Source organism: Astyanax mexicanus, unplaced genomic scaffold, assembly GCF_023375975.1.
Source record: "Astyanax mexicanus isolate ESR-SI-001 unplaced genomic scaffold, AstMex3_surface scaffold_32, whole genome shotgun sequence".
NCBI lineage: Eukaryota > Metazoa > Chordata > Actinopteri > Characiformes > Acestrorhamphidae > Astyanax > Astyanax mexicanus.
The window spans coordinates 3,160,814-3,187,785 of record NW_026040042.1 but is presented as its reverse complement, the minus strand read 5'-3'; the positions used below and the strand labels follow the sequence as shown (position 1 = coordinate 3,187,785).

The following is a 26,972-nucleotide window of genomic DNA, read 5'->3' as shown; positions in this document are numbered from 1 at the left end:
TTTAGATGAGAGAAGAAGGTGAAGAGCGTTTGGATAAAATTCACAGAGGTAAAAACTGAAGCTTTAATACTAGAATTTACTGATGAGGCTGAAGTTAGTTTAATATTTGCAGCTACAGCTTTACTGAACGGCCTTGAACTAAAGAGAGCGTTTACACAAACCCGCTGCTGCTCAGATTATATTAAACCCTCACAGATCAATACTGACGGAGATAAAACGAAGGAAAGCAGTACAGCTCTTTATTAACATAGTAAATATACAATATGTCGTTAAATGTTATGTTATGTACACAATCTTCCATCACTTATTTTCTCCAGTTTGACTTACAAAATAAATGTGCTGTTCTTGTTTAAATCATTTACTTCTTAATTAGGAAATATCTTAAATTGAGAACTAGTCTCATACTTTACAAATTGTAAAAAATATATGTACACACACAAAAATCTTTTGCCAGAACAAATACACATGAAATGAAGAGTTCTAGTGTCCTTCTTTAAGAGAAACCTAAAATTAGCTTGGCTCAAGCTGATTTTATACTGGTAAATTAATTGGCAAAATGGCATCATTTTGTAATGAAAAATTAATATTAAGCCAATATTCCAGTGTGATTTTGAAGGATTTTCCATCTTGGAACAGAACAAATACATATCACATAAAGAGCCCTATTCTCCTTTTTTTTAAGGAAAATCTATAATTAGCCTGGCCTGAGCTGATTTTATACTGTAGAATTGATTGGCAACATGGCATACCGAGCCAGTTATATATATATATCCAGTGTTCCAGTGTGATTTTGAAGGACCTTTTCATCTTTTACCAGAACAAATCCACATTAGATGAAGAGTTCTCGTCTTCTACTTTTAGAAAAACCTAAAAATAGCCTGGCCCGAGCTCATTTTATACTGATAAATTAATTGGCAACATGTCATACAAATATAATACAATGTGTGACCGTCAGAAAATGAACCCCTTGTTAAATCCTGCTACCATATTATTATTATAATTCTGATATTTATACAGGTATTATACATTGAGCATGAACGTTGGGTTAACTACAGAAATACAGTTATAGTAGACAGAGTATCTGTCAGAAAATACTTAAAGAAAGAATTAAAAAATTAGAAAAGATTTTTAGAATTCGGCACAAACTCGGCACCTGCACAAACTAACCAGACTCTCAGGCAAGATGAAAGCTGGGTTTAGTGAAGCTGCTGACTGCAGGACATTTCTGAACAGAATCTCAACACAAGCCAGATCTAATTTTCCTTTTCCTGCTGTGTAATTTTTGGAAGGGACAAATCAAACTGTTTGAATAATGTTCCAGTTCCTGGGAACTAGCATTATAGTGATTATTATATAATTACAATATTATATAAATAAATCAATACACATGAGCTTCATTCTGTCTTGGTCTGCCATGTTTCCAATTAATTTTACAGTATAAAATCAGCTCGGGCCAGGCTAATTCTAAAAATTCCTTAAAAAGGAGACTAGAGCTCTTAATGTGATATGTATTTGTTCTGTCCCAAAGATCCTTTAAAATCACACTGGAACATCTGCCTCATATTTTTTTGTGCACAATATATATATATATATATTTTACAGTATAAAATTAGCAGGGATTAGCCGGATTTCTTTCAAGTATGAGACTAGTTCTCTATTTAAGATATTTTCTAATTAAGAAGTAAATTAATTACACTAGAACAGCACATTTATATTGTAAGTTAAACTGGAGAAAATAAGTGATGGAAGATTGTTTATATAACATTACATTTAATGGCATATTGTATATTTTACAATGTTAATAAACAGCTGTACTGCTTTCCTTCATTTTATCTCCGTCAGTATTGATCTGTGAGGGTTTAATATAATCTGAGCAGCAGCAGGTTTGTGTAAACGCTCTCTTTAGTTCAAGGCCGTTCAGTAAAGCTGTAGCTGCGAATATCAAACTAACTTCACCCTCGTAATTTACTGTCTGACCTGATATTAAAGAGTTTTAGACACAAAGAGAACAGAAATACATATAAATATTTCAGATAACAACTTTAAGATGAAAGCAACATGTGGTCTCAACTGTGTGTGTGTGTGTGTGTGTGTGTGTGTGTGTGTGTGTGTGTGTGTTTACAGAATTAGGTGTAATCTGAAGGAGGAAGATGAGCTCCAAAATGAGTGTCTCTCTGGAAGCTGAGAGGTGAGAGAATAATGTGATGTAAATTAGTAGCGAAAAGTAGCACTCATCAATCAGTGTTTACCAGTAGATTATTCATCCAATTTACCAATAGGGCATTATTGAAAAAATACCACAGTTCTATTAGAGTTCTATTGTACAATTATCTGTGGAGTACCACAGGGTCCTATCTTAGGGTCTATAAAATAATGATAATTACTGCAATTATAACAGAAAAGAACTGAAGAATTAAAGAGTTGTAATATGTATAAGTAAAAGAAGTGTAAAATATTCGTGTCCTAATCTCCCAATGACCTTGTCTTTGATTAAAAATAATAATAATTATTAGTTGAACATAAAGCAGAATCTTACTGAGCTTGAATGACCAGATCTCACACCATTTTACTCCAACCAAAATACAGACCATAAATCATGGATATTTCGAAAAATAATCAATGTTCAACCCATAACCCAATAAATGCAAAAAAAAACATGATTTGAGAACTAAACTTCACCAGAGGTCACTAATAGGTGAACCACAGTCCAGGTCCAGTTTCAGATGTTCTCTTATGTGGACCTGGATCATTAATCTATTAAGATTTTTATTTTTATTTTAACACAGTGTTTATTTTAACAGGCGTATCTTTTCTAGCCTTTACATTTACAGGATTTAAATATCAGGAAACTCTCAGATCAATCAAACATGCTGTAATTATGTGTGGGAGAAAAATACAACAGGGAAATAAATGAGGCGTTGAGTCTTTTTTACCTGGTCAGGTGTCAGTTTTCTTTTTTTATTAGAACTTAGTTTAAACTATTAAGATGTAAAATTGATTTAACAACTAAGCAAATAGTATTCTGTATTACAGATTTTTAAAAATATAGCCCTTGTGTTTACCTTAAATATGAAAAAAATACATTAATTTGAAATATATGTTATTTCTAACTCCTTCAGCGTTAAAAATAGATATTGTAAAAAATATATTGAATAGTACTTTTGATTTTGATTTGACTTTCAGGTATTTACAACATAAAATGCTGAAGTAAAAGAGAACACAACCACCAGTGATTCAGTAGATTAACAGTAGTCAGTAGGCTTTCATTTCTACTCTGTTTGGTGCTCCAGTGAATCCTGGTCTGTATGTAGGAGATCTGTAATTGCGATATCTTTGCTGACCCCTGATCTAAACGCTTAGAACAAATAATATTTGATCTGGGAAAGCACAGTCCAAAGATTGTGTAAACTGACTCACATTTCATTTATTTGATCTGATGAAAATGCACTTTGTACCTGGAAAACACAGTTTGGGGGAAAAACACAGGCTGATGCAAGAATTTGTGAATTCACCTAAAACTGGTTTGAATGTGAAACTCATAATAAATCATAATAAATGTGTGAGTTCATGTAAAGCCCAATGACATAAAAAGAAGAGTCTTTCAGCCCTTCAGAGCAGGAAGATACAGCTTTTATTCATAAGTATGTCCTGTGGACTGGGAACCCCATTCCAGAGCTCCTACCTCAGGGTTTTACTCTGATCTGACTCTTTACCAGCTCCAACACTGATGTCCTGTCTAACTCAGCTAACTGCAGACTATCCAATAACTTTAACATTAACATCTGACCCCAGATAAATGTGGAGTACAGCTCTCTCAAATCATATTTTGCTTTCATTGAGTTACATGAAAAACGACAGATCCAAATTAGTTTATTTATCTTCCTGTTTGGGAAATGGTGCTTTTGACAGAATAAACTCCAGTCTAAAATCTTAATGAGATGCTGTTGCATGATCTTAAAATAACAATTCATGCCGGAAAATCCTCCAATGTGTCTGAATTAAACCAATTCTGTAAAGAAGAGTGAAACAAAATTCCTCCACAGAGATGTGAAAGACTCGTTTCCAGTTATTGGTAAAGCTTGATTGCAGTTGTTGCTGCCAAAAGTAATACAGACAGTTATTAGGTTAAGGAATCATTTTTTACACAGGGACAGGTTGATTTGGATATATTTTTTCCCCTTTAATAAATGAAATCATAGTTTAAACATTGCTTTTTATCTTTGTCTGATATTAAAATGTGTTTGTTGATCAGGGGCTTGCTTCACGATTTGCGATTTGTGACTTTTTCCTCTCGCAGTTCACAATTTCTACAGGAAGCGCATTTCACTAAAACTATTGCTCTCAAATCAGCTGACTTTCTGCAACTACTTCAGAACTAACGTAAATCCAGGTTTACCTCACAAATATGACGTTTTCATTGATTGTGCGGTGGAGACGAGCTCGTGGTGAATATACAGAATGGATATATAGAGATCTAAAGGTGTAGAAGTGGGTTTTGACAGCCTATAGTAACTTAGAACAACATTTACAGAATTACAGTTAATCACAAAAAATATATTATTTTTTCTGTACTTCTGTTTATTATTAGTTAAATCTAAAGGTGACTTTACAACCTAAACATGTTACTCCACATTACATTTACTGTTGATAGAAAAAATATTGCGTGCAATGTCTGAATTATATACATATGACAAAAAAAACTGATCAGTGATTACCTAATATTTAAAATAATATAACAACAGATTTGGCTTCGACTTAAAGAAACAAACAGAAGCACCATGTGTTTATAATGTACTATTATATAATATATAATTTTCCTGGTTTTGTGCTGAAGCTGGATGTTCAGGTGCTACAGGGAACTGACTCTGGGTCAGATTGAACTTTTTCAAGAGTAACTGAGTCTGAGTAAGTGAGTGAATCTGCATGAATAATTGAGTGTTGCTGTAAAATATTACAATTGTGAATAATATACTATAAAATGTGTTAAACAAAGGAAATATTTTGAAATATATATATATGAAAATATTTTACTTATTGGTGGCTTCAAAATATTATGCCCGAACTTTTAGCCAAGCAGACTCACAAACAGACATCTGGGTTATTTATTTATGATTTAAACAGAAAATAAATTAATTTGCTTGTTTTTATTCAAAATCAAACTTTGTGAAATGTGATTGGGAGGGTCTCACTGTAGCGCCAGGTAGTGAGGAGTGACGCAAGCCGAGTAAAATAAGCAAACAGGTTTATTAACAGGCAGTATAACAAGAAACAGTAAAGCCAGGCAAACAAAGATCTCACCGAAAAACCAAGACGTAGTCGAAAGTACAGTCCGAGTTCGTAACCGAGTATCAGTCCAACCATGCAATAAATCCAATAAGGGCAAGACAAAAGACATAAACCAATAATCCAAAAACAGAGTCGTAATCATAAAGCCAAAACGAGAAACGATAGGAGAACGCTTAGTATGCAACATCAGTTAACAATACCTCGCGGTGTTTGTTTACAAACTGCAGACTTAAATACCGGAGCTAGATGGGTATGAACCGGAACTAACTCAGAACACCGGGGAATCAGAGCGTCGGAGCGAAATGTGATTGGGTGAAGTAGAACGGATACTGTTGGTGTCATAATCAACAGGATTCTGGGAAATGGAGTCCGGTAATGTGGAAGGAGAACGAGGCGGCGTGACACTCACCATATAAGCTTTTTCTGAAAAATTTAATGTTAATCCCATGAATGCTCTTTAAGTTCATATAAAACAGTAATCATAACATCGGCTCTGGCTTGTCATAATATATATATATATATATATATATATATATATATATATATATATAAAACCATATTATTAAACATAACATAACTGCAATGGGATTATGTAAGTAGTAAAAAAGCAGGTCTACCTTATATTTGATTTGGTAGACTGCACACTATAATTTGCGCTCATTTTCTGTGATTTCTTTGTGACACGCTCACTAAAAAGAGGCAGAAAACTGACACATCTGGTAGATCTTTGCACAGACGTCTCAACGTTAGTGAAACGAGACCCTGATCAATGGAAATCTGACAAAAAAAATAAATCAGTAAGAGGGCAAATAATTCTTCAAATATAATATAACTCATTCACTCACTTACTCATCGTCAACCGCTTTATCCTTTAAGGGTCGCGGGGGGGCTGGAGTCTACCAGCCGGCATCGGGCGGAAGGCAGTAGGCTATACACCCTGGACAGGCCGCCAATCCATCGCAGGGCAGACAGACACAGACACACAGACACATCCACTCACACACTCACACCTAAGGGGCAATTTTTATTCGACATCCAATTAGCCTGAAGTCTTTGGACTGTGGAAGGAAACCGGAGCACCCGCAGGGTGGGTTTCCCGAAAGCTTAGTGTTTCCCAAACCGGTGCATAACTAAAGTACTACGTAAACTCGCTCGCAGATTAACGAGTGCTCTCACCCAGTCGTTATTCTTAACGTTCTACTTAAAGGAAATTCTGCATGCAGTTCACCACCTTAAACACCAGGGACCGCCAATTTTGAGGGAGAAAAAATATTATTTCCATGGTTGAACCAAGTGTATTATATTACTATTAACCATAATCAATTATATTATTATATAATTATATTATATCATATTATATTATATTATATTATATTATATTATATTATTCCTCGTGTCTGCGGGTGCTCCGGTTTCCTCCCACAGTCCAAAGACTAACTCCCACAGTTCAGGCTAATTGGATGTCAGATAAAATTGCCCTTTAGGTGAGTGTGTGAGTGGATGTGTGTCTGTCTGTGTCTGTCTACCCTGCGATGGATTGCCAGGGTGTATACTGCCTTCCGCCCGATGCTGGCTGGTAGACTCCAGCCCCCCCGCGACCCTTAAAGGATAAAGCGGTTGACGATGAGTAAGTGAGTGAATGAGTTATATTATATTATATTATATTATATTATATTATATTATATTATATTATATTATATTATATTATATTATAATGCCTACTTTGTCTGTGGCTTGTAGTCTAACTGGACATATTGGAATTGACCAATCAAACTCACAAATAAATTATTAAAATCCAGATTAGCGATGGTAGAGTTCTTGACATTAATGCTGCATTAAGCAAAGCTGCAAAGTCTCCAAGTCCGTGGATTCTGTAATCAGGCTGTTACTGTGTCATACACACACTTATATATACGTCCCACCAGCCCGGGAATTACAGCACAACACTATATATTTCCATGCTATTGGGAAAATCCCTGGTACTGTAGGTCCGGTGCAGGGACGTCTGCGGTGTCTTTAATCACACCTACACGTATTGTAAAGGGTATCGGTGAATGTGCAGGTAATATTTAATATTATTCCTTAATCAGGTGATTCTATCCAACATTGTGGCCGTTCATCTGGGCAAACTCTGGGGTGTGTCAGCTCGCAAATATATAAATACCAGTCAAAAGTTGGACACGTCTCATTCAATGTTTTTATTTAATTTTTTTTTTACATTGTCGATTAATATTAAAACCATGAAAACTATTAATTGAAGCATATGGAATTATCTAGTAAACAAAAAGGTACATTGCCTCCACAACCCCCTGACCTAAACACAACTGAGATGGTGATTTAGGATGAGCTGGAGCTTCACAGCATGAAGGAAAAGCAGGAAGTATTGTTCAGCACCTCCAGGAACTCCTTCCTTCAAGACGCTGAGAAAACTATTCCAGATGACTCTCCCTCATGAAGATACTTAGATTAAAATACAAAGAGTGCGCAGATCTGTCCTCAAAGCTAAATGTATAAAATATAATAACAACAACAATATAAATAATAATAAATGTATATTACTATTAATAATATTAATATAATGTATATTAATATAGTATATTATATTAACAGTAAGTAGAAGTAAAAAAAAAGTTTAATGTTTTAAATAGATTAGATTTTCGAGTATTCATTTATGTATGTATGTTTATGAGTATTTTATCAATGCCAAAGTACATCCTTTTTTAAGTTAAATTTCAGAATATGGATAATGTTGCTGATTACAACACATTTCTATGTTTTTTGGGCATAATAGTGAATAAATACTGCATTTTGGCAGTGTGGAATTTGTGGATAGATTGAATGTGCTGTTTTGGGGGAGGAGTCAACAAAGACGTTCTTTAAACCTGTTTGTTAATTTTCGCGTTGCGAAGCTCTTTGGGAAACACTCGCAGAACTGGCTCGTTCTTTACTCACGTCATTCGTTAGTTCGTTCGTTATTGGCTAAGGTTGTTTTCGGGAAACCCACCCCTGTTCTATTACAATAGTAATAATTTTTAATAATTACAAGAAACATATTTTGATCAATAACTCTGGAAAACTATGCTGTTTTATTCCTTAATGCATTCACTCTGTTGTTGATTTATCATGTCAATATAATGTTAATTTTAGAACAAATTAAACATTGACACAGTAGTTCAAAACTTTGTATTCAACAGTGAAATAATTACAGAATACACACAGTCATGGCTGAAAGTGTTGGCACCCCTAAATTCTTTCCAGAAAATGAAGTATTTCTCCCAGAAAATTGTTACAATTACACATGTTTTGTTATACACATGTTTATTTCTTTTGTGTGTATTGAATCAACACAAAAACACAGAGGAAAAAAGGCAAATTTGAAATAATTTTACACAAAACTCCAAAAATGGGCCGGACAAAATTATTGGCACCCTCAACTTAATATTTGGTTGCACACCCTTTGGAAAAATAACTGAAATCAATTACTTCCTATAATCATCAACAAGCTTCTTACACCTCTCAACTTCCTGTGTACGGCCAGGAGAAACAACTACCAGGGAGAATAAAGGTGACAGAGTTAACACAGACCACTGATTTATTTATGTACTGCAGCCAATTAATACAATAAAACTGAAGTTCTTTATCAAAGGTTGCAGCAGGGAGACGAGGAGGCAGACATAAATTCAAGTTATAATTTATTAGACAAGAAATAAAACAAAAACTAACAACATAGAACACAGATTACACTCTGACTGAAAACAAAAACAACCTGACCAACATCATGAAGTTCTGTTTACAGGAGGAAGAGAGCAGCATCTCCAGAGCCCAGCTGTGTGTCTATGAAGAGTGACCGGTCCATGGGGGAACCTCCTAATTTCAGCAGTGGAGGAGGAAGCTCTGGGTCTCGGTACATCACTGCACTTTATTAAAGATGTGCTCTGTGTTGGAGTTTCACTGTGTAAATGCTGGAGTTTCTCTGTGTTTAATGTTAACAGAACTGAAACCCAGAGAGCAGCATCTCCAGAGCCCAGCTGTGTGTCTCTGAAGAGTGACCGGTCCAAGGGGGAACCTCCTAATTTCAGCAGTGAAGCTGTGACTTCTGACCCAAAGTGAGTGAAACTTTAAAGCCTCAGAGAGTTTAATGTAAATTACCTTTATAATGCATATTACACACATACACACACACACACACACACACTCACACACACACGCACACACACGCACACACACACACACACACACACACACACACACACACACACACACACACACACATTAGTTGTTCTTTATTCTGTTCCTCTGCACTGATTTCTCCACAGCACAATGTTCTAAAATCCCTAAACGAGCTCACAGAGAGAAAACTATACCAGATAGTTTTAATAGACACAGACAGACTATCCATGAATGGGAGAAGGCTTAGGAGAAGTGTTGTGGTCAGATGAGAACATATGAACATGAACTTGACTCACTGTGTTTGGAGGCAGAGAAATACTGGATATAACCCCAAATACTCCATTCCCTCTGCCAAACAGGGAGAGCAACAAAGAGGTAGCTTAAGAAGAAGCATATTAGTCATGTTTTGCTCGAGTATCAATTACTTATTTAACCTTTTTAAATGCAAAGTAAATATATTTTATTTTATTTATTTATTTATTTTTTTCATATTATTGTTGACATTCTGTGACTCTCTGTTAAAATAAACCTACTTATGGGGTGCTGAGTGGTCCAGAGGTCTTAAGCACTGCCACTATGAGCAGGAGGGTGCAGGTTCGAACCCCCGCTCATGGAGTCAGCAAGCCGGCACTGAGCAAAGATGGCGCTCTCTCCCCACATCACTCCTACTGTCATGTCTGCAGCACAGGGCATCTGTGAGCTGATGTACCAGAGCCGAGCCGCTGTGCTCGAAAAGAAGGGGTGGCTGGCTTCACATGTATCAGAGGAAGCATGTGCTAGTCTTCACCCTCCTGGTGTGTTGGGGCATAACTAGTGATAGGAGGAGTCCTAATGAGTGGGTTGGGTAAATGGGAAAAATTTGAAAAAAAAAAAACTATTTACAAAATTAGCAGGGGATCAAATAATTACTTTCCCTGCTGTGCATCCAGGGTTTTATTACAATACATTATTCAGGGGTGATAACACTCTGGCACCGCGCCAAAAAAAAAAAAAAAAAAAGCTCTGCGGGACAGGAGATGAACTCCGTGGTACAGTTAAAAAGCTCCGTCAGACAGTAGGTGAGCTCTGTGGTACAGTTAAAAAGCTCCGCGCGACAGGAGATGAACTCTGTGGTACAGTTAAAAAGCTCCGCACGACAGGAGATGAACTCTGTGGTACAGTTAAAAAGCTCTGTGTGACAGTAGGTGAGCTTCGCGGTACAGTTAAAAAGCTCTGTGCGACAGGAGATGAACTCTGTGGTACAGTTAAAAAGCTCTGTGCGACAGGAGATGAACTCTGTGGTACAGTTAAAAAGCTCTGTGCGACAGGAGATGAACTCTGTGGTACAGTTAAAAAGCTCTGTGCGACAGGAGATGAACTCTGTGGTACAGTTAAAAAGCTCTGTGCGACAGTAGGTGAGCTTCGCAGTACAGTTAAAAAGCTCTGTGCGACAGGAGATGAACTCTGTGGTACAGTTAAAAAGCTCCGCGCGACAGTAGGTGAGCTCCGCGGTACAGTTAAAAAGCTCTGTGCGACAGTAGGTGAGCTTCGCAGTACAGTTAAAAAGCTCTGTGCGACAGGAGATGAACTCTGTGGTACAGTTAAAAAGCTCTGTGCGACAGTAGGTGAGCTCCGCGGTACAGTTAAAAAGCTCTGTGCGACAGTAGGTGAGCTTCGCAGTACAGTTAAAAAGCTCTGTGCGACAGGAGATGAACTCTGTGGTACAGTTAAAAAGCTCCGCGCGACAGTAGGTGAGCTCCGCGGTACAGTTAAAAAGCTCTGTGCGACAGTAGGTGAGCTTCGCAGTACAGTTAAAAAGCTCTGTGCGACAGGAGATGAACTCTGTGGTACAGTTAAAAAGCTCTGTGCGACAGTAGGTGAGCTCCGCGGTACAGTTAAAAAGCTCTGTGCGACAGTAGGTGAGCTTCGCAGTACAGTTAAAAAGCTCTGTGCGACAGGAGATGAACTCTGTGGTACAGTTAAAAAGCTCTGTGCGACAGTAGGTGAGCTCCGCGGTACAGTTAAAAAGCTCTGTGCGACAGTAGGTGAGCTTCGCAGTACAGTTAAAAAGCTCTGTGCGACAGGAGATGAACTCTGTGGTACAGTTAAAAAGCTCTGTGCGACAGTAGGTGAGCTCCGCGGTACAGTTAAAAAGCTCTGTGCGACAGTAGGTGAGCTCCGCGGTACAGTTAAAAAGCATAATTCTTTGTACATAATTATATCTAACGTTCCACTCTTGACCTTGTGGCTGTGTTACATTTAGAAATGAATTCAGGTTTAGTTAACCATGCTAGAAATGAGTCATTCATTACTGTGGCACTGTCACTATGTTGCAAAAAGATTTAATACAGTAAGGAACCTAAGTTTATTGTTTTAAATAAATGTTGTATTTGTTTAAATTGTCCTTTCATCTTTTTATCTTATTATTGTGGCACTGTCACTAAACTGCACTTTCACGATGTGAGAGAGAATGAGCGAGAATAAGCATCAGGTGTATCTGTCTAATTCTCAAACGACAAAACATCTCCTATGTTAATCTAGGAGTAAGTCCGTGTAGTAAGCATAAATATAAATTCTTGTAAATGTGAGAAAAAATATACCTAGTAACTAATAGTTACTGGGCACATTTTAAGTATATTTTATGTTATAGTTACGGCTGGTAAACAGAGGCGTCTCTGCTTTCCGACGTCGGTCAGCAGGCAGGCTTTCTATTCGCGATGTCTTTTGGAAAAATAAAAATAAATGATTTCAGCGCTTTATTCAAGCTTCCACAGCAGTAGAGTTTAGATTATCAGCCCGAGCCTGACCCGATTCCCGATCCGAACTCACACATGCGCTCCTCCACTACGCATTACGCACTTGTCTTGCAGAGCTGTGTGTAGCTAAATAGCCAGCAAAATGGAGTCTTCTGAAGTGAGGAGAAACATTACATAAGGTGAGCTAAATTTGGTCCAATGCGAAGGACAGTCAGAGGTATGGAGCTAACTCAAGTTAATAGTTGATAGAAACAACACGTGTGTCGGCTTCGTAGAGTGTGTTAAGTGCAGAGTGCTATACGCTTAAAATAAAGGCCATAAAATTAGGCTATATGCTTAAAATAACAAAATCGTTTGTACAGAAAGTATTTTATATTCTTAAACATTGTTAATTATATATTTATAAATTATAATAATTATAAATTAATTATAAATTAATTATAAATTATTGTTATTGTTATTTTGGTTTAATGAGTGTGCAGTGCATAGCCGTTTTTTATGTTTTTGGACAGGCTATATGCTAAATATTAAAATGTTAATTTCTTAAGAAAATATTTTATATTCTCAAACCATGTTTAATTATATTAGATTAGAGGAAGGTCATTCAGACATCATTTTTGTGGGTCATATTTCTCGTTGTTGGTGTTTTAATCTTTTGGAAATCTGTTCTTAATACAATTTATTTTTTTTTTAATAATAGGTCTTCTTCAACATCATTCTGAACAGATTTTGCTCATTTAAACACCCCTGAATTCTTTCCAGAAAATGAAGTATTTCATCAAAAATGTGCCGGACAAAATTATTGGCACCCTCAACTTAATATTTGGTTGCACACCCTTTGGAAAAAATAACTGAAATCAATTACTTCCTATAATCATCAACAAGCTTCTTACATCTCTCAACTTCCTGTGTACGGCCAGGAGAAACAACTACCAGGGAGAATAAAGGTGACACAGTTAACACAGTCCACTTATTTATTTATGTACTGCAGCCAATTAATACAATAAAACTGAAGTTCTTTATCAAAGGTTGCAGCAGGGAGACGAGGAGGCAGACATAAATTCAAGTTATAATTTATTAGACAAGAAATAAAACAAAAACTAACAACATAGAACACAGATTACACTCCGACTGAAAAAAACAAATCAACCTGAACAACATCATGAAGATCTGTTTACAGGAGGAAGAGAGCAGCATCTCCAGAGCCCAGCTGTGTGTCTATGAAGAGTGACGGGTCCATGGGGGAACCTCCTGGGTTCAGCAGTGGAGGAGGAAGCTCTGGGTCTCGGTACATCACTGCACTTTATTAAAGCTGTGTTGTGTTTTCGGGGTTTACTGTGTAAATGCTGCAGTTTTACTGTGTTTAATGTTAACAGAACTGAAAACCAGAGAGCAGCATCTCCAGAGCCCAGCTGTGTGTCTATGAAGAGTGACGTGTCCATGGGGAATCCTTCTAATTTCAGCAGTGAAGCTGTGACTTCTGACCCAAAGTGAGTGAAACTTTAAAGCCTCAGAGAGTTTAATGTAAATTACCTTTATAGCATATAACACACATACACACACACTCACACACACTCACACACACACATCAGTTGTTCTTTATTCTGTTCCTCTGCACTGATTTTTCCACATCACAATGTTCTAAAATCCCTAAACGAGCTCACAGAGAGAAAACTATACCAGATAGTTTTAATAGACACAGACAGACTATCCATGAATGGGAGAAGGCTTAGGAGAAGTGTTGTGGTCAGATGAGAACATATGAACATGAACTTGACTCACTGTGTTTGGAGGCAGAGAAATACTGGATATGACCCCAAATACTCCATTCCCTCTGTTAGAAATTCGACTTTCAGGAATCAGGAGACAGCTTGAGAGATGACTTGAGTTTATTCTCGTGCAGACAGAAAATCTACACGGGCACAGCTTAGTTGGTCGTTGCTCCCTCTGTGTCCGCCTGACTAGTCCATGTGACTTGTCTGTCTGTTACTGTCTGTGTGAGACTCTCTAGACTGAACTCAACTAGACTGAACTGTCTTACTGACCGAGACTCAACTAGACTGAGCTGAACTACTAAGACATTTTAGCAGGACTTTTTTGCCTGCTTTTTACGACAAACTCGAGAAAAATGACCAATTCTATGGCAGTAGTGGCACTTTTTTCTGATTAGAGAATCGTTTGGAACCCAAGTTTGATCCATTCTCTGTGAGGATGTGTATGGATGCAGGAACATGGTTTGGTTCAAGATCCACATCCAAACGGTCCAGTTCATTCTTAAGATCAACCCATTTAGTTTTCCTCCAGTTTGGAACAGCAGTCACCAGAGCTTGTCTATGATCTGTTTGTAGTGACTCAACCAGCTGTCTAAAATGGGGACCATAAGTTGTATTGTTGATGTTATCAGCATTGTATTGGCTAATACCTGAATGGCGCAGAAAAATTCTTTCAAACCCTTCACAGAAGTCTGCTGCAGACTCTCCCTTTCTATGTCTGCAGTTTGTAATCTGCCCCCAATCAGTTGTTTTACGACATTTACATTTAATCCAGTCATCAAAAGCTTCCCACTCTTTATCAAGGTTCTGGCCTCTGTCACCCAAAGCATTTGACACCTTTTTAGCAAGTTCTCTACCATCTGTGATGTTAAGAACTTGGCTAGCAATGGCTACTGCGTCATTAGGATGTAGTGAGTACAGATTCCTTTTCTTATGCATGAGGTCAATGAAGTCGAGCCCCATTTCCCTTGGAGGTTTAAACTCTTTGGATATTGTGTCCAAAATTGCTGCATCTAAAGGAATGTGCCCAATTTCTAGTCTGGTTTCACCACCTGCATTTCTCCTATTAAGTACCTCAGAGGATACAACAGTTACAGGTCTCATTTTAACACAGATTGGAAAGTGTGTTTTACCAGTAGCATGGTCAGAATCTTTATCTGATGACACAGATTCTGACCCATCAGAGAGGTCACTCTCAGACAATTCAGGATACAGCCTGACTGTTACTTGAGGATTTCCATCCTCTTTGTAACACTGCTGACCTGGAGTAGGGGCAACAGGGAAAGAACACTGAGGCCCTGACTTTGACTTAAGTTTGGCATGTTGCTGTTGCACTTCTGTCAGTGTTTGCTGCAGTTGTTTACATGTGCTCTGGGCATGTTTGGTAGCAGTTTTATGCCTTCTGCACTCGCTAGTTAGCTCTAAGACCTTTCCTTCTGCTTCTTTTAACTTTTCATCCATAGATTTCAACTTGCATTCCCAGTACTGCTTAGTAACAAAAAGACATTCCTTAACTGAGTAGTGCTTGAGGCTGTAACCTAAAGCTGTTTTACACTCAGCAAGAGTCCATTCTCTATCAGCAGAGAAACCTTTGGATGAAAAGTACTAAGTTAACTTTTGCTCACAAATATGTTTCTTCCCAATGTCACTGATTACCCTTTCAAAATCAGAATCAGACCACTGTGGCATTTCAGTCCCTCCCTTAACTAAAGTGCTGCTTTTATAGTTAAGAGGTTTAGCACGATTCTGAATGTTTTGGCCTTTAGCAGACATGGTGAGAAAACAAGAGAACAAAACCAAGCTTTCTGAAACAATAGCAAAACAAAGACACTACCAGCAGTTACCAACAAAATGTTCTTCACAGAGGACTACAGCAGTAAGTTTACTAAGTAACTAAGTAAAACGTCTCTCTTTGTTAGAGAGGGTCCCAGTTACAAATCTTAAGTTTACAGTTGTAACAAAACAAAACGTCTCTCAGTTCAGAGAGGATAACAGTTACTAATTCTGATCTTCTAGCAGTAACAAACAAGCATCTCTCAGTTCAGAGAGGATAATAGTTACTAATGTTAACCTTCTAGCAGTAACAAACAAACATCTCTCAGTTCAGAGAGGATTACATTTACTGACTCCTATTTCATCCAGCCAAAATTTCTCTTCAGTTCGAAATGGCGTTTACTCACCAAGTAGGTTTCAGTAGGCCATCCGGGTCACGGCACCAAGTTGTTAGAAATTCGGCTTTCAGGAATCAGGAGTCAGAATCAGGAATCAGGAGACAGCTTGAGAGATGACTTGAGTTTATTCTCGTGCAGACAGAAAATCTACACAGGCACAGCTTAGTTGGTCGTTGCTCCCTCTGTGTCCGCCTGACTAGTCCATGTGACTTGTCTGTCTGTTACTGTCTGTGTGAGACTCTCTAGACTGAACTCAACTAGACTGAACTGTCTTACTGACCGAGACTCAACTAGACTGAGCTGAACTACTAAGACATTTTAGCAGGACTTTACATACAGGAGAAACTGCTTTGAACACAGCAGGGGGAGAAAGGGTAAGGGTTTATGGAGGAGTATGTGGGGGGTGTCATCATTGGGGGTGTCTCTATCAACTTATGTTAAACAAAGGAGAGATGTGAGAGATAAGGGTGAGGGGCAAAAGGTTAGGAGTGTATAGGGGAATGGGGGGTTAAGCAGTGAGACAGTTTAGAACCTAAGAAAACTTAATAAAAGTACAATTTGTTGTTCACAGAATCTCTCACCTCTGTCAAACAGGGAGGGCAACAAAGAGTTAGCTTAAAAAGAAGCATATTAGTCACGTTTTGCTCGAGTATCAATTACTTATTTAACCTTTTTAAATGCAAAGTAAATATATTTTATTTTATGTTTTTTTCAGATTATTGTTGATATTCTGTATCTGTTAAAATAAACATACTTACAAATCAGCAGCGGATTAAATAATTACTTTCCCTACTGTGCATCCAGGGTTGGGAAGAATCTGTTCTATTACAATACATTATTACAATAGTAATAACTTTTTAATAATTACAAGAAACATATTTTGATCAATTACTGGAAAATTATGCTGTTTTATTCCTAAATCAATTCACACTGTTGGTAATTGCCACCGTTTATCATGTCAATATAATGTTACTTTTAGAACAAATTAAACATTGACACAGTGGTTCAGTAAGGTTGCTAAGGTTGCCAGTAAGGTTGCTAGGAACCTGGGTGTTATGGTTGATGACCAGCTCTTCTTCACGCACCATGTGGCCTCAGTTGCTCGGTCCTGCCGCTTTGTGCTCTATAACATTCAAAAAAATTAGACCGTTTCTGACGCAACAGGCCACCCAACTCCTGGTACAAGCAGTCGTTATGTCACGCCTCGACTACTGCAATGCCCTACTAACTGGCCTCCCGGCCTGCGTAGTAAAACCACTCCAGATGATCCAGAATGCAGCAGCACGTTTGGTCTTCAACCAACCAAAACAGGCACATGTCACCCCGCTGCTCATTGAGCTCCACTGTCTACCAGTTGATGCTCGCATCAAATTCAAAACTCTTACAATCACCTACAAGGTGATGACAGAACAGCTCCTTCCTACCTGCATTCGCTCCTGAAGGCTTACGCTACCTCCCGGCCGCTGCGCTCCTCCAGTGAACGTCGCCTCCCTTTACCAAACAAACATTCACACAAAGCAATCCAGACTGTTCTCATACAGAGTTCCCCAATGGTGGAACAAACTACCTTCCACTACCAGATCAGGAGAATCTCTCACTATCTTTAATAAACTCCTGAAGACAGAGCTCTTCAAAAGAGCACTTACTCTCCTAACACCTCTAACTAACTACCTTCTACTACCAGATCAGGAGAATCTCTCACTATCTTTAATAAACTCCTGAAGACAGAGCTCTTCAAAGAGCACCTACTCTCCTAACACCTCTAACTAACTACCTTCTACTACCAGATCAGGAGAATCTCTCACTATATTTAATAAACTCCTGAAGACAGAGCTCTTCAAAGAGCACTTACTCTCCTAACACCTCTAACTCACTACTTCTAACCCCATTTCCTTCTCCCCCCCCCTTCACTTCTCTATCCCTTTATTTCCCTTCGACCTCCTTTAAGCCCTATATAAAAATGGTTTATCTTAATTTCTATTACTTTTGTACTTGACTATTGTAAGTCGCTTTGGACAAAAGCGTCTGCCAAATGTAATGTAATGTAATGGTTCAAAACTTTGTATTCAACACTGAAATAATTACAGAATACCTACATTCATGGCCGAAAGTGTTGGCACCCCTGAATTCTTTACAGAAAATGAAGTATTTCTCCCACAAAACTATTGCAATTACACATGTTTTGTTATACACATGTTCATTTATTTTGTGTGTATTGGAACAACACAAAAAAACAGAGGAAAAAAAGGCAAATTTGACATAATTTTAGACAAAACTCAAAAATGTGCCGGACAAAATTATTGGTACCCTCAACTTAATATTTGGTTGCGCACCCTTTGGAAAAAAATAACTGAAATCAATTACTTCCTATAATCATCAACAAGCTTCTTACACCTCTCAACTGGAGTTTTGGACCACTCTTCTTTTGCAAACTGCTCCAAGTCTCTCATATTTAAAGGGTGCTTCTTCCAACAGCAATTTTAAGATCTCTCCACAGGTGTTCAATGGGATTTAGATCCAGACTCATTGCTGGACACTTCAGAACTCTCCAGCGCTTTGTTTCCATCCATTTCTGGCTGCTTTTTAAAGTATGTTTGGGTCATTGTCCTGCTGAAAGACCCATGACCTATGACGCAAACCCAGCTTTCTGACACTGGGCCGTACAAAGCAAAATCTTTTGGTATATAAATGATATCTGTAAAGAGTTGAAATTGCTAAAATGTGCATTATTTGCTGATGATACTAATCTATGCTGCTCTGAGAAATGTTTGGAACAGCTACTGAATACGATGGAAAGGGAACTGACAGTCTTAAAGAAATGGTTTGTAAAAGAAAATTCATAATATTTGGTAAAAGACAAATTAGAAATACAGTTAAAATTAAGATTGATGTTGTTAATCATAGATGTCAATCATAAATGATGCTGGCAACAATTCAAATTCTGGTAATACTGTATAAAACTAAAGATATATTGAATCTAAATTAACTTTATATACTGTATTGTTCCTTCATTGTTCCATACATGAGCTATTGTGTGGAGCAGTGGGGAAACACATATAAAACCAACACTAAACCTTTAAATCTTCATATTACAAAAGAAAGCTATAAGAATTATAAGTTAAAAAAACGCACTATGAACCAACCAACAAATTATTTATTAATCTACATATTTTAAAATTCAGTGATATAGTCAACCTTTAAACTGCACTGTTAATGTACAAAGCACAAAACCATTTACTTCCTATCTGTATCCAGAAGCTGTTTGAAATTAAAGAGAGTAAATATGAACTTAGAGGAGTAGGTGTGTGTTTAAAAAAACTAAAGTAAGAACTGATTTAAAAAATAGATGTGTATCTGTTAAAGGGGTTCAGTTATGGAATAAATGTGTAAAAGATTTAAGAATGTGTAAATTTGTAAATTTAAAAGAATGTTTAAAGATAAGATGATAAGCTCTTATAAATATGAGGAATTAACTACTATTAATGATGGGAGGCTCTGATATGTTTATTAACATTAATATACTCCTGTATTATTAATGTGTATGATTTGACATTATTATTAGACTACACCTTTTCGGTCATTATCAGGTTTGAAACTGAGAATTTTTTATTACTAATTCTCATTATTATAATAATAATAATAATAATAATAATAATAATAATAATTATTATTATTATTATTATTATTATTATTATATATATATATATATATATATATATATATATATATATATATATATATATATATATATATATTCTTTTCTTTACTTCTTTTTCGTGGGTGAAAGAATGTGTGTAGTATAAAAGGGTTTAACTTTGATGAACCAAAATAAACTAGACTAAACTAAAAAAAAGATTCTGTGAATTTGGTGAAATCTCTGCAAGTAAGCTGCAGAAAACCAACATTAGACACCCGTGACCTCCGACCCCTCTGGCGGCACTGCATTAAAAACTAACATCATTCTGGAAGGGATATTAAAGTTTTTTCCCAAATGTTTAAACGCATTTCTAGAAACTTGGCTCAGTTTCTCAAAACTCTAAACACAAACTAAAAAGTATTAACTGCTTTGTTGAAACTCTACAAATCTCTATCAAAACTGATTCCTTCCACCAAAACAACAAACACAGCTTTTTATATACTTGTCTCTTACAGAGCATCAAATAAACACTGACAAGATCAGTTCAGAGCACTGTTATCAGAAGTATTTGGTTGTGTTTTTGACTTCATGAGGCCACTGTACAAATTTAAATACATACAAGTCCATGGAAATATGTTGTCTTTCTGTTCTTTATATTTAGTAGGACCCCCCCCTTATAGCATTACAGTACTGCATGTATATGCAGCACAAATTTAAGCCATTTTTACTGTATGTAGTTTGTTGTAAAACTGTAATTTTCACTTATAAAAGTACAATGAGAAAAATAAAAAACATGTTCACATAAATAGAGGTAACAAAAATGTATTTATAATTTATGTATTTGAAGGTCAGTGATTCTTAGGTGACAAAGGTGTAAATGATGCAATTTGTGTTGCTGTGATTTAGAATGATATTTGAGTGAGAACATGTGGAATTGTGCTTAGAGTTTAGCAGTTCGGAGTCACAATGTTACACATGAGCTTTATGTTTTTGAACTTGTGTGCATAGTTCCACATTTTGCATGTGATCAGGGGGTGTAATCACCACACGGGCTCAGGATCACTTCAGAAAACCATTAGTTGAACTTCCTGAACTAAAACTTCCACACATAGGGTCCTCAGTTCCCGAGAGCTTATTGAGTTTTTAAAGGGAAGGTGATTTAACACAGTGGTAAAAACCGTCCCAACTTCTTTAAAATGTGTTGTAGACGATCAGATTCAAAATGAGTGAATATCTGCTAAAAACAGTAAAGTTTATTTTGTTTGAACATTAAATATTTTGTCTTTTAAATGAATTCAATTGAATATAAGTTGAAAAGGATTTGCAAATTTACGTATTCTTTTTCAATTTATGTTTTAAACAACGTCTCAACTTCGTTTTTCTAAATCATCTTTGAGACTCTCAGAATGTGAGAAACATGATTTAGGAATTAAAGCTTGAGAGGTTGTTCAAGTTCAACTTCCCAATTATAAACTCATTTACCATCAAAATCATATGAATGTAGAATCACACCAACATGCTGGAAAGGTTGTAGATGGTGTCTGATACTGGTTGTGTTTTAGACTGGATCAGAATAAGAGATCAGACTCACCTGAACCCAGCTGTGTCTCCATGAAGAGTGACCGGTCAATGGGTGAACCTCTACACTTCAGAGAGGACAACAGTTCTGCTGATCTCAGGTAAGAATGACGTGACTCTGGAGAATAAGATGAAAAGACACTTCTATGTTTTCTCTGAATTCTACAACTATAACTTCTATACTAAAACACACTTTAGAGAAAACAATTCTACTAATACAAATTCTAACAAATAGAATCAGTCTGTGTGTGGAGGTGTTTGGTTTTGTACACCTGTGGTAATGGAAGTGATTGGAACCTGAGTTTAATGATTTGATTGGGTGAATGAATACTTTGGGCAGTGTAGTGTATAATCATCACTCTGACTGAGCTCTAGAGATCCTGTGTGCAGATGGGAGAAACTTTCAGCAGATAAACCATCACTGCAGCTCTCCAGCTATCTGATCTTTATGGAGGAAACAAAAACCTCACCTCTGTAAAAAAACACATCTGGATTTTACAAAAAAACACCAGACTGTGAGAAACATGATTCTCTGATCTGATAAAATCTAGAATTAACTTTTTGGTGAGCGTGAAGGTTGGTGGAGTGTTGCAGTGGTGGTTGATCTTCTGGAACTTTCTTTCTGTAGATATATTCACAATCACCATTTAGTAACATATGTTAATGTTATGTTTTCTGACAGAGTCCAGAAGGAGACTCCAGAAATCAGCAGGAGAAATATGGACTCCATATTAAAGGTGTGTAGGTGTGACTAATGCCAGAGCACATGTGAACACTGTAAAATGTGATTTGGTGTTTTAAACTATAAATATGAAGTGATGTGCTATAAAACGGATGTTTAATAATCATTACTTACTCTTTCTAAGTTGAATTGCAGAGGTGTATTTAACATACTCAATAAAATACAGAACAAGTACAACAGTAAATGTGTTTATAGATTTAGTGAGATTGTGTTTGTAATTGTGATTTACATAATGAATAAGTCACACACTAATTTATGATGACCATTTATTAGTGATCAGTTCAGAAATCCAGATTATTACAAAGATTTTACTTCAATATAAATGCAGTCAAAGCTCTAGAGCCACAGATATCACATTATGTTTTCATATTAAACTGTTAAATATTATGTTCTGTTACATTCTGAGAAAGCTCTAACTGCTAGAAGGGCTAGAAATAATATAAAAGAAATCTTGAGTTTTGCCCTTGATCTGAATCCAACACAACACATCCCATATCCAAAACATTATATTGACATAAACCACAAATTATTTTATAAAACTATTATCTGTTCATGTTTTACTACCATTTCTTACCATGTGTTTAATCAGGAACTGGAGCACAAAGTCATCTCTCTGGTAAAGAATCAGCTGGAGAGGTTTCTGAAGATGCTGAAGAATCTGGATTACCCAGCATGCTCTGGGAGAGAGGAAGAGGATGAAGAGGATCAGAGTGGTGTCAGAGAGGGAGCGCTGAAGATCACACTGCACGTCCTGAGAAACATGAACCAGACAGACCTCGCTAACAAACTGCAGACCAGTAAGTGATTAGATCATTTACATAATACTTTATATGTGCATGAATTACACTAGTTTCATTTTTTTGTAAACAGCCTTTAGTGACAGCACATTTTAGTACTTCACCATATTTAATGATATTGCTTTTTCTATTTCTATTAGAACTGGCTCCGTCCTGCCACCGAAAGCTGAAATCTACTCTAAAGGAGAAATTTCAGAAAATTAATGAAGGAATGTCAAATGCTGGAACCTCAACCCTTCTGAATGAGATCTACACAGAGCTGTACATCACAGAGGGAGGGAGTGGAGAGGCCAATAATGAACATGAGGTCAGACAGATTGAAGCAGCATCCAGGAGACCAGCAACACAGGAGACACCCATCAAATGTAACGACCTCTTTAAAGACCAGTCCATCAGAACTGTGCTGACTAAAGGAGTTGCTGGAATTGGAAAAACAGTCTCTGTGCAGAAGTTCATTCTGGACTGGACTGAAGGAAAAGCCAATCAGGATGTTCTCTTCATATTTCCACTTCCTTTTAGAGAGCTGAACCTGATGAAGGAGACGGAGCTTAGTCTGGTGAATATCCTTCAGTGCTTCTTCCCAAAAACACAAGATTTAAAACCAAGACATTATAAGAGCTACAAGATCATGTTTATCTTTGATGGTCTGGATGAATGTCGGCTTCCTCTAGATTTCCAGAACAATGAGAGAGTATCTGATGTAACACAGTCAGCCTCAGTGGATGTGCTGCTGACAAACCTCATCCAGGGGAACCTGCTTCCCTCTGCTCTCCTATGGATAACTACTCGACCAGCAGCAGCCAATCAGATCCCTCCTGACTGTATTGATCAGGTAACAGAGGTACGAGGGTTCAGTGACCCTCAGAAAAAGGAATACTTCAGGAAAAGGATCAGAGATCAGAGCCTTGCTGAAAGAATCATTACACACATGAAGTCCTCCAGAAGCCTCTACATCATGTGCCACATCCCAGTCTTCTGCTGGATCTCAGCCACTGTTCTAGAGAGGATGTTGGGTGAAGCAGAGGGAGGAGAGATCCCCAAGACTCTGACTCAAATGTTCACACACTTCCTTATCTTTCAGATCAAACACCGCAGCCAGAAGTACCAAAGAAAAAGTGATGTTGATCTTGACCAGACTAGAGAGATTATTCTGACTCTGGGAAAACTGGCTTTCCAACAGCTGGAGAAAGGAAACCTGATCTTCTATGAGGAAGATCTGAGAGAGTGCAGCATTGATGTCAGAGAAGTGTCCGTGTACTCAGGAGTGTGCACCCAGATCTTCAGACAGGAGTTTGAACTTCACCTGGGGAAGGTTTTCAGCTTTGTGCATCTGAGTGTTCAGGAGTTTCTGGCTGCTTTATATGCGTTTCTGTCCTTAATCTCCAACAACAGAAATGTGCTGCAACAGAAACACAGTGGATTTGGTTTCTCCGAAAAAGGAACAATGTCTGACTTCCTGAAGAGAGCCGTGGACAAGGCCTTACAGAGTGAGAACGGACACCTGGACCTTTTCCTCCGATTCCTTCTGGGTCTCTCACTGGAGTCCAATCAGACTCTCTTACGAGGTCTTCTGATACAGACAGAGAACATCTCTCACAGTAAAGAGGAAGTAGTGGAGTACACCAAGCAGAAGATCAGGGAGAATCCCTCTCCAGAGAAAACTATCAGTCTGTTCCACTGTCTGAATGAACTGAATGATCATTCTCTAGTGCAGGAAGTCCAGAAATACCTGAACAGAGGACGTTCCAGTGATCTCAGAGGAGTTAAGCTCTCTCCTGATCAGTGGTCAGCTGTGGCGTTTGTGATGCTGAATTCAGAAGAGAAGCTGGATGAGTTTGACCTGAGTAAATTTGACACATCAGAAGAATGTTTTCTGAGGCTGCTGCCAGTGGTGAAAGTATCCAGGAAGGTTAAGTGAGTATTTTCATTATTCAGTGTTTAATCTGTGCTGTTTTATATTTTGTAATATGGATTAGTCTGTACTTTTATTGATTATTTGTTGAAAAACTAAACATATAAATCAGGGGTGTGTTTCCCGAAAGTGATCACTATTAGTAAATAACAAATTAACTAGTGCAGAACCTGAGAGAAGAACAAGGCAGTTCTACAAGTATTTCCCAAAGAGCTTTACAAACCAAAACTTAAACAAGTTCAAAGAACATCTTTGTTGATTCCACCTCTGAAACACCTCAATCAAAACACAAACATTGATTCAGTTCTGCCAAGTATAAAAAAATAATTCACTATTATGCTTAAAAATCAGAAAATAGTTGGAATCAATATCATTATACATATTCTGAAATTTAAATAATAAAATAACATATTTAGGCATTATCTAATATTTGTAAACAAACACATGATTATATAGATAAACAAAAAATCCATATTAATGATAAAACCTATTATTAAAAAAAATACTTCTAAAACGTGTACACAAAAAATAATTTGGTCCATCAACCAAATCGTTCACTCAATCACTCCAACCTCCAGCCTATAAATACATAGTTTGGGATAGAAATATCACTTCTTTGCTTAGATGAGAAAGAATGGCCAAAACAGGAAGTAAGAGATAACAACACTTCACTAAAGATGAAATTAACATCTTGTTGGTGTGTTATGGTTGGACTCATTCTATTAAGTGATCTCAATTAATCAATAAATCAATCAATCAATCAATCAATCAACCTTTATTTTCACTAGGGAAAAAGATTGAGGGTGACCTTCATTTACAATGTTGCCGAGCCTTTATAACATCAAAGGGATTGAACACATTTAATAATAATTTAGAAATAATAAAAAACAGAATAGTAAAAAAATAATAAAAAATAAAAGAAGAATAAAGACTTTTTTAGCTACTGAACCAGGTGTGACGGAGAAGTCGGCCAGATTTAACATTAAGTCTAATCATTTATTTCTAGAGGCTTTGAATTTCTGTTTTATCATTATTTAATAGGAGAAAATTGTGAGACATCAATGTTTTCACATCTTTTACACATTTCTCGATTTTCTTTATTCTCACTCACATTTCTTGTTCAGAGGTTTAATTACCGCAGTTTTAATTACTTTGGGTACATGCCCCAGGGTAAACGATGAGTTTACTATCATTAACAGAAGTTTAATTATATATGGCTGTACCTGTTTTAGTCATTTTGAGGGAACTGCATCAAGTGTGCTGGTTGTGCTGTTTGATGAGGAGATAATTGTCTCTAGTTCTAGCTGTTGAAGTGGGTTAAAAACTCATCATAACTTCAGTAACTGAGTTTTGTCCTATATCAGCCACACCAGATGACATATTTATCTGTTGAATTTTATCCTGAATGTTTTCAGTTTTCTATCAAAGAAGTCCATAAAAGCGTTGCTGGTGTGAATGGCTGGAATGTGAGATTCAGTACCTGCCTGGTTTTTAGTTAATTTGGAAATAACACTAAAGAGGCCAGATACGCTGAGTGGGCTTTATTAAGTTCTTTCTATATTTGACAAGACTGCCTTTCCATGCAGAATAGAACACTTTCAGTTTAGTTGATCGATATTGTTATAAATTTTGTACTAACTGCTTTAAGGTACGACTTTGATCATTGTACCATGGTGCAAGCTTTTTTGTCTCTCTTTTTTGTGTTTAAGGGGAGCTACACAATCTAAAATAATCATTTTCTAAACAACTGATTAGTTTGTCTAGTTCCGATGAGTCTGCTGGACAGTGTACTAGAGTTGAAAATCAGAAAGGTTAACAGTAAGTGACTAAGAGAAATCAGAATTTGCAAATTTACTAAACAATAATGATAGAGGCAGCTGTGTGTGTGTGTGTGTTTGTTAGGGAGGACTTTATCTGTATTTGTTTTTTTTATACAGAGGCAGATTTTTAATTTGTAATCAAGCAAGAAAAAAGTGTTCACTGAGTAATAAGAATAAGAAAAAGAATAATAATAATATGTAAAATATACTAATACACCTCCTTCCTAAGGGGTGTGTGTTTATTTGTCAGTGTTTCTAATGGATTATCATTTCTCTCTCAGGCTGTATGGGTGTAATCTATCAGAGAAAAGCTGTGCAGATCTGGTCTCAGTTCTCAGCTCAAACTCCTCAA

The 26,972-nt window shown here is 36.9% G+C and overlaps 1 protein-coding gene across 1 annotated transcript in view; it reads left to right on the top strand.

Moving 5' to 3' along the window:
• LOC103029152 (NACHT, LRR and PYD domains-containing protein 3-like) overlaps positions 1 to 26,972 on the top strand; it is a 442,571-nt gene that overhangs the window by 218,039 nt on the left and 197,560 nt on the right. Inside the window, exons 3-6 of the mRNA XM_049473016.1 lie at positions 9,083 to 9,190; positions 9,279 to 9,392; positions 13,360 to 13,479; positions 13,568 to 13,681. Coding sequence (XP_049328973.1) covers positions 9,083 to 9,190; positions 9,279 to 9,392; positions 13,360 to 13,479; positions 13,568 to 13,681 — 456 coding nt within the window. The remainder of the gene's footprint in view (positions 1 to 9,082; positions 9,191 to 9,278; positions 9,393 to 13,359; positions 13,480 to 13,567; positions 13,682 to 26,972) is intronic.